Here is an 8,432-nt window from a genome sequence, read left to right on the forward strand (position 1 = left end):
AATATGCTCATGCCAACAGGGAAGGAAAAAACCATTGATGATGACCAAGCCACCTGCCACCGACGCGGTTACAGGAAATCTGTCTGCTCCTGTTACAGCACCCAAAGCACCAGCTTTTCAGGTCATCAGTCTTCCTGAAAAACAGAAACCAAAGCTTCTACTCAGCATTAGATTCCATGTACCTGCTGCTAAAATCGCGCGACCACGTGACGCCCCATTAACGTCATTAACTACATACTTCCCATACTTTCCGCGTTGCAGAGTAAATCATTATATAATTACAGATTCCTGTCTGAAGCGGGTAAAATGCACACTACTAGTGTAGCGTGACGGTGAAGGACAGGGGTCCTGTTGGTTAAAATTGTTAATCAAAGCCCAGCGGTTCTGTTGTACCTCTGAATAAAGCAATGTTTGGAAACTTCCAACCATCCATCCATTTTCCAAATCGCTTATCCTACTGGGTCGCGGGGGCCCATCCCGGAAGCATTGGGTACGAGGCGGGGAACAACCCAGGATGGGGGGCCAGCCCATCGCAGGGCACACTCACACACCATTCACTCACACACCTATAAGCAATTTAGCAACTCCAATTAGCTTCAGCATGTTTTTGGGCTGTGGAGGGAAACCGGAGTAACTGGAGGAAACCCCACGATGACGTGGGGAGAACATGCAAACTCCGCACACATGTGACCTAGAACAACTCAAACCCGGGTCCCAGAGGTGTGAGGCAACCGTGCTAACCGCTGCACCACCATGCCACCCCACGTTTGGACACTTAATTAATAAAACTATATTTTAGTGCGTTTGTTAAAATATAAAGGCACCAGAGAATGTGATGCATCAGATAGGCCCAAGTGCTGTCCTGCTGGAGGGTTAATTAATCTATACCTGAATTAGACAAGCGAAGAGAGCTGTCAAACGGAAAGGAAATAGTGTAATACTTTGAATAAAAACGATTCTAGCTGAACACGAACCACCACTCTGTCCTGCATAAACGGGAGATCTTCCTGCTTCTAAAGCTGCCTGAAAAATCATGGAAAGTGGAAATGAAACTCAAAATATTTAATTGCACATCTGTCGAGAGGTTATTCGAGGTGCGAGTTTAAAAGCCATCCTCAAGTCCAGAAGCAAAACGTGTAACACAGAAGGACAGAATATGCAGCTGCGTCAAAGGCCTGATCCCGTGATTCATTTCCCACAGTCACCCGTTAAAAGGACCGTGCCAATTATGTGCGAGATCCCCACCATCTGTGCAAATATTACATTCGAAACGAGTGGCCTTCCGTTAATTTGTAGGTTTTAATGGATTATGAAGAAAAATCACGTCAAAAGACCTGCAGGTGGCGTGGTGGTGAATTCGAGGAAGTGAATAGGAATACGAAACTGAGAAAAGCACAGCACCAAGGAAATAGGGAACATAATATATCCTAGATTTTTTTTTATCTCAGTCTCGTTTTCACTTCTGTGAAGATATTGTTGCAAAGGAACCGACACAGACAGCAGAGCCACCCACACACGACTCCATCTCGGGTATTTGGCCGAGACGCGCAGTAAAGTGTCCCATTAGTCCCGCCTTATCCTCGAGCGCACCGCGCGCGCCTTTATTAATGAGCTTTTTTACTGCCAGCGAGGTAGGTGCCATGGTCATTGATTACCTAAATTAAAGTAAACTTACAATAGCTACAGACTTTAATTTTTAAATGTGTTTTAGATCTCGTAGGTGTTTACGAATATATTCAGATAAATCTCCGCCAGACATTGAGAAGGTGATACGTCGTGTCTTCTAATGTCGCTGTGATACGTTTCTCCGTGTGAAGATTACGACCAGTTCCTTTCCAACCACAGTGCCGATTCGTATCCTTACATACTGCTTATTTCATGCAACGCCAGTGTGAGCTGTCAGTTATAGTGATTTTTTTACCCCTAAAGTACCCATGCTATTGCTGCTGAGAGCATTTATTTGGAGAATCGAGCAATTTCATACCAGATAAAGTCTCAAAAGCGTTATAACACATTATAACACGTTAGGCCTATATCTGAAATATTATCATAATATGATTATTTGTAGGTAATGGGTATAGTCTAGGCTACGGAAGTACTAGGCTATGTGAGATTAAGTGGGCGGTGTAGTAAAACACGTAAGTCGGTATAGGTTTGTTTTATGAGTCATTATATTAGGCCACTTAAAAAAAATGGTTCTCGTCCTTTTTTTGGAGGGGGTGGGTAGGGCGGGTGGGATTTTTTTATTTTATTTTATTTTACAAATTTTGATTAACCGTTTGGACTTTCAAATATATAAGACAATACATATTTGAAAATACATACCGAAGAGAGCAGACCTACTTAGTACGCCTCCTCAGTTCTTCCAGTTTGTTGCGTTTCAGATATATTAAATGTAAGAAAATACAAGAATGTAAATTCCTTGATCCATGTGTATCTCATAAATGCCTTCCCAACTATGGATTTGGATACTTTATGCTGATGTTTCATTCGTGAATATAAAAATGATACTATTTGAAACCAATATTCTGTTTGTCATTCCCATTCTAAATGAACAACCAAGATTTTAAAATATATATCTAGAAAGAAAGTGTATTAAATTCAAATTTCGTCATTCTTGGGCATTTTCCATGCGATTTTAACGAAATAAAAAATAAAAAAAAAATTCGGGTCGGAGGCATTTCGGCGGGTCGGGAGGGGACGAGAACCATATTTTTTTTTAAGTGGCCTTAGTATGTGGTTGCATAACATTTGCGACCTCTAAGAGTGAAGCGTTGTGAGATTGTCTATGGTCAGGATCCTAAGGTCGTCCGACTAAACGCAACAGTTGTATAAAAAAAGAAAAACACCAAACAACCGAGCTGTTTTCTGAAAAACACCCCGTGTCTGGTTAAGTAGCCTTGCAACACGATTAGTGTAGTTTTGCTAACACAACCCTATGAGTCGATTTAACGTATATAGTGTTAAATATTTTTTTTCCTTTAAAATGAAGCTCATATGTAATGTTAGTACTTCTAACAAGATGGCAAGAACAATTTAGGTACCTGAGATAAAACGAGCCCTTTACCACGGTAACAGTGAGAAGTGACCTGCAGTTTGCGACATGATTGGACAAATAATTAACGATGTTTGATACTTGTTTTGATACTTGTAGTTGTAGATATTATTATTATTATTAGTTTAAGACATATTTAAGGTTACGTGCAGTGCTTCAAATGGGGAAGAACAGGTTCCGGTACTCTCCTTGTTATTCAGTACTGGGTGCTGGCACTCCTCTTTCATTCAGTATTGGGTGCAGTACTCCCCTTTTATTCAGAACTGGGTGCAGTACTCCCCTTTTATTCAGTACTGGGTGCTGGTACTCCTCTTGTTATTCAGTACTGGATGCTGGCACTCTTCTTGTTATTCAGTACTGGGTGCTGGCACTCCTCCTTTATTCAGTACTGGGTGCAGTACTCCCCTTTTATTCAGTACTGAGTGCCGGTATTCCCCTTACTGTTCAGTGCCAGGTGTCACTACTCCCCTCGTTATTTAATATTGTGTGCTGGTACTCCCCTTGTTATTCAATAACAGGTGTCACTACTCCCCTTATTATTCAGTACCAGGTGTCACTACTCTCCTTGGTATTCAGTACCGGGTGCTACCACTCCCCTTGTTATTTAATACCCCATGCCGTTACTCCCCTTGTTATTCAGTGCCAGGTGCCGGGAACGCCATTATTATTCTGTACTAGCAGATACGGGTGTGTGAGTTCGGAGTGGCCACAATGGAATTGAATATCTTTACACTGTAACTTTAATTTAAGATAAAGTTGTCCTCCGAAGAAGGGGGTAGTGGTGGGCAGAAAAAAAAGTACTAGCAGATACTGAGAGGTGCCAGTACTCAGAAGAGAAAAACAAAGAGGTGCTGGTACTGAGTACTGATGAGTACTGGGCCACTTCAAGCACTGGTTATGTGATTATGTGGTTATGTGATCCTATATGTGTTGGCGCAGTGATAGCACAAAGAGTGAGTTGTTAATTAACACGTTATTCTTCAGTGTGAGAGCGCTGCCATGTGGGGAGCTCTCCTGGTCCTAGGAGGCCTCCTACCCCTCTGCTCTGGCCACAGTGGGCCCAGGGGGGTGGGCTGTCGTGTGGTGAACCAGATGGCTGACTGCAGCCACCAGAACCTCCTGCAGATCCCTGACGACCTTCCCAGTAACCTTACCAGCTTGGATGTGTCACACAACCGGCTGCGGGATCTGAGTGCGGCAGTGTTGGGCCGGTACGGGGGGCTGCGGCTACTCCGGGCCGGCTACAACAATGTGCGGTCACTGGAGGCGGGCCTGTGCCTGGCACTGCCACAGCTGACACAGCTGCACGTGCAGCACAATGAGATTTACATCCTGCGGGAACAGGACCTTCTCCACTGCTCCAAGCTGATGGAGCTCAACCTGACCTCCAACCGGCTGAAGCTCAAAGGGGAGCCCTTCAGGCCGCTGCAGGTGAGCCTGCCTGCAAGCCCTCTGGGAAAGCCCATCAGCACTCAGGTGCTTAATAAAGCAAAGAACTTACAGGCCCCCAGCGAGCATATAAGATTGCATATACACCTGGGCCATTTCCCTTAAAATGTACATTTATTTATATTTGCAGAGCAAACTCTTCTGCACCATTTCCATTTTGCATCACTGGTGGGTGATGTGTGGCTGAGTGGGTTTGGGCACCATGCCTGTGATCAGAAGCTCGCCGGTTCAAATCCCAAATTACTGCTGGCCCTTGAGCAAGGGCCGCTAACCCCTACAATCACCTTTCAAGAAGTCCTTACCAGCCCAGATATCACTCATCAATCCCACTCTGCTAACAAACATCTTCTGCTTGCTCACATCTTCTACAAGCCACCATCACTATGTGCTCCTAGTATCCTGATAATCTATACCATCCTTCATCTGTAACTGTTCAGCTCTGCTGTATGGTACTTTAACTAAGATGCTGCCTGATGGCTGCAATGTAAACATGCTGTCTGTGTCGCAGAATCTGACATCTCTGGACGTGTCAGTGAACGGTTTGATCTCAGCTCAGCTGGGGATCCAGCCACAACTGTGGAGTCTGGAGCAGCTCTCGCTGTCAGGGAACAAGATCTCCACCCTGCAGACAGAGGACTTCTCCTGGCTCAATCAGTCCTCTGTCCGTGTGCTAAGGATGGCTGCACTGCCACTCAAGCTGGTGAGTGTGGCTCCCACCATACATACGCACACGTTCTCTCTTCAGCTCGCCGCTTGATCATTGTTCTGGCACTTTGTGGTTCCGTCCTCTCAGCCGAAGCCACGATGTCACCATCTCCAGCATGATGATACAGTAACCCTCTTGTATCTCCTGCCCACGTACAGCTGAAGCCAGGTTGCCTAAAACCTCTGAGGGGCTTGAAGGAGCTGGTGCTGGATAGAAGCAAGCTGGGCCCGGATCTCGTGGAGCAGCTTTCCCAGGAGCTTGCAGGCAGCCGCATCCGCTGGCTGTCGCTGCAGAACATAAAGCTTGACTCTGTCACCAACACCACATTTAAGGGCCTGCAGGACACCAACCTCAACTCCATGGACCTTTCCTACAATGGCATGAGCTCCATCACTTCCGGATCTTTCCGCTACCTTCACACTTTGGAGGATTTGTCACTGCAGAGGAACAGTTTCTCTCATCTCACCAAGGACACATTTACAGGGCTGGGGAACCTAAAGTCACTGAAACTGCAGGGGGCGTTGGTGAACAATGCCCTTATAGATGACTACACCTTCCAGCCACTGAAGCTCCTGGAGTCCCTCTGGCTAGATGAAACGAAATTGCACAACCTGTCGGCACACACCTTCTCGGGCCTGTCGAGCCTGCAGAACCTGAGTCTGTCCTGGAGCCTGGCAGGCCTCAGCACGGTGACCAGTAGCACGTTTGCATCACTGGCTGACTCGCCACTCCGCATGCTCAACCTGACAGCTGCAAATATCAAGCTGCTCCATGATGACGCCTTCTCCGGGCTGCGGAACCTTACCAGACTTTTCCTCACAGACAACTTCATCTCCCAGGTCCTGACCGGGGCTGAGTTCAGGGGCTTGGCCAGCATTCAGGAGCTCTGCCTGTCCTACAACAGGCAGAAGATCCAGCTGAGGCCCTTGTCGTTCGTCAATGTGCCCACTCTTAAAACGCTTCTGCTGAGGCGCACCCTCTTGGGCCAACTGGATTTCGAGACGTCCCCTTTCCTGCCCCTGCAGGAGCTCTTGCTGCTGGACCTTAGCAACAACAACATCGCCATCATCAATGCCAACCTACTAAGCAGCCTAGGACAACTCAAAGTGCTGAAACTGCAACATAACAACCTGGCAGACATGTGGAAGAGCGTCACCCCCAAAGGTCCAACATTCTTCCTGCAGGGCCTGGAGAACCTCACGGTTCTGGAGCTAGACTACAACGGCCTGGACGAGATCCCGACCCATGCCTTCAGCAGCCTCCAGCAGCTGCAGGACCTCAGCTTGACTGGGAACGTGCTGGAATTTCTGCACGCCGGTGCGTTTAGCGACCTGGTCTCACTGCGCTCCCTGGACCTACGGAAGAACCTTATCACCTCGGTTCCACAGGCTGTGTTCCAGCCGGTACTGCGAAACCTGGCCGTACTGCGTTTGGGCCAGAACCCATTTGACTGCACCTGCGACAGCATCTTCTGGTTTGTGAGCTGGCTCAATGCCACTAACACTAGCGTACCCCTGCGTGAATCGGCCTACATCTGCAACACCCCCCCCGCTTACTTCAATAAATCTGTCACCCAGTTCAACGTGCTGTCCTGCAAGGATCTGACCCCCTTCCAGGCCCTGTTCGTGCTGAGCAGCACTGTGGTGCTGGTCCTCATGGGCACCGCTCTATTGCTCCGCTTCCAAGGGTGGAGGATTCAGTTCTATTGGAAGGTAGTGGTTAGCCGCACCCTGGGCTTCAGGGAAGTGGACCGGGGCGAGAAGAGGTTCCTGTTTGACGCCTATGTGATACATGCTCCGGAAGACAGGAAGTGGGTGGACCGGCATCTCCTGCCACTGGAAATGGAGGAGAATTTCGGGTTCTGCCTGGAGGATCGTGACTTTACTCCTGGGACTTCGCGACTCGAAAGTATAGTGGAGAAGATGAGGCAATCCAGGAAGATAGTGTTTATTGTCACGGAGACGCTCCTGAAGGACCCCTGGTGTACACTGTACGTGAGACATTGTCCGTCACCGTGCTGGCAGAAGTGAGAATGGTAGAAGCAGGGGAAGTGATACTCACTGCCGTCTCAAGGCAGGAGGTCTCCCATTGATTTCTCCATCTGCCGGTGCCCCCTACTGGTTTTCAGCTGCTAGCTCATACCGCCCTTTTAACTTCAGTGTGGGGGCGTTTGTTCCTTATGTAAAGCTCAAAGGCAGTATGTCAGTCTTTTCCTGGCTGGGGGGGGAGGTGGGACATTTCATTCTTATACTGGAGAGCCGCCTGCACACTGCAGGGTAATTTTACACATAGTAATGGAGAAAAGGCAGGAATGTATCTTTCAGTGGCTGATTATTTCATTATATACTTTCATCCATCCATCTTCTTATCCTGGGCAGGATGGGGGTGGGGGTAGGGGGGCTGCACAGGGCTCAGAGTTACTGTACCCCCCGATGGGGGGTCACTCCAACAGCCCTTTGTGTATATAATGAGTCCCCAGTGCATGATGGGAAACACGGAATTAGGGTTAGGGTAATGTGAGGCTGCTCCCAGTTAACGCCCCCCGCTGTCTCCCTCCCCAGGTATAAGGTGCACCACGCCATGCACCAGCTGATCGAGGACAGCCGAGACTCTGTGGTGCTGGTATTCCTGGAGGACGTGCCAGACCATCGGCTGAGCCGGGCTCTGTTGCTGCGACGTGGCATGTTGCGCCGCTCCTGCCTGTTGTGCTGGCCTCCCGAGCGTGCCCGCAGGCCTGCTTTCCGCCTGAGCCTCAAGGGGGCGCTGTGCTCCACCAATCGCACGCACAAGTCTTGAGGCGTCTCCTGCAGACCGGGATGTGGATGGGATTGTTGTGTCGTCACAGAAGCCTTCGTGGCTTCTTGGATTATGGTTAGGCTTCTTTTTAAGGGATGGAAGGATCAGAAGAGGGTGACACGAGATGGAACGATTCAGCGGAGGAAACTACCATTTCATCAAGAAGGCTGGTTCATGACCATGAACAATTTTTAGCTGTGGGAACCCAGTGCTGCTATGCATGCTGGGATTGACCATGTGACTCTTCTAAGATTAAACATTTCTGATGATAATAAAGAGCATTTTTGCAGCGCAGCCATTGTCAGATTCATGACTTCTGTATCTACATGTGCAAAGTCCGTTTGGATAAACATGCACTTCTATGAAGTTATACTATGTGTACTGGCCTTGTACCTTGTCTCTCACGCTGTATGTATGTTTGTCGGC

General features: G+C 48.1%; 1 protein-coding gene across 3 annotated transcripts; it reads left to right on the forward strand.

Annotated features, from left to right (window-relative positions):
- The first annotated feature begins 1,399 nt into the window (after positions 1 to 1,399).
- On the forward strand, positions 1,400 to 8,300 carry tlr3 (toll-like receptor 3). Of its 3 annotated transcripts, XM_048996277.1 has the most exons (6): positions 1,400 to 1,631; positions 1,712 to 1,854; positions 4,040 to 4,486; positions 5,013 to 5,204; positions 5,369 to 7,200; positions 7,772 to 8,300. In XM_048996277.1, exons 3-6 carry the CDS (start codon positions 4,055 to 4,057, stop codon positions 8,004 to 8,006), a joined length of 2,691 nt encoding a protein of 896 aa, XP_048852234.1. In that variant the 5' UTR covers positions 1,400 to 1,631; positions 1,712 to 1,854; positions 4,040 to 4,054; the 3' UTR covers positions 8,007 to 8,300. The 3 variants fall into 3 exon arrangements, with proteins under 3 accessions (XP_048852234.1, XP_048852233.1, XP_048852230.1); XM_048996276.1 differs by having other exon boundaries at positions 1,400 to 1,854; XM_048996273.1 differs by lacking the exon at positions 1,712 to 1,854.
- Positions 8,301 to 8,432: the final 132 nt, after the last annotated feature.

This window comes from Brienomyrus brachyistius, chromosome 25, assembly GCF_023856365.1.
Source record: "Brienomyrus brachyistius isolate T26 chromosome 25, BBRACH_0.4, whole genome shotgun sequence".
Lineage (NCBI taxonomy): Eukaryota > Metazoa > Chordata > Actinopteri > Osteoglossiformes > Mormyridae > Brienomyrus > Brienomyrus brachyistius.

Bases quoted from the DNA above. Each gene is read 5' to 3' on its own strand.
- tlr3 (XM_048996273.1), top strand. From the start codon at position 1,608: ATGAGCTTTTTTACTGCCAGCGAG. The intron at 1,632-4,039 runs GTAGGTGCCATG...GTTATTCTTCAG, and splicing joins GCTTTTTTACTGCCAGCGAG to TGTGAGAGCGCTGCCATGTG. The intron at 4,487-5,012 runs GTGAGCCTGCCT...TCTGTGTCGCAG, and splicing joins AGCCCTTCAGGCCGCTGCAG to AATCTGACATCTCTGGACGT.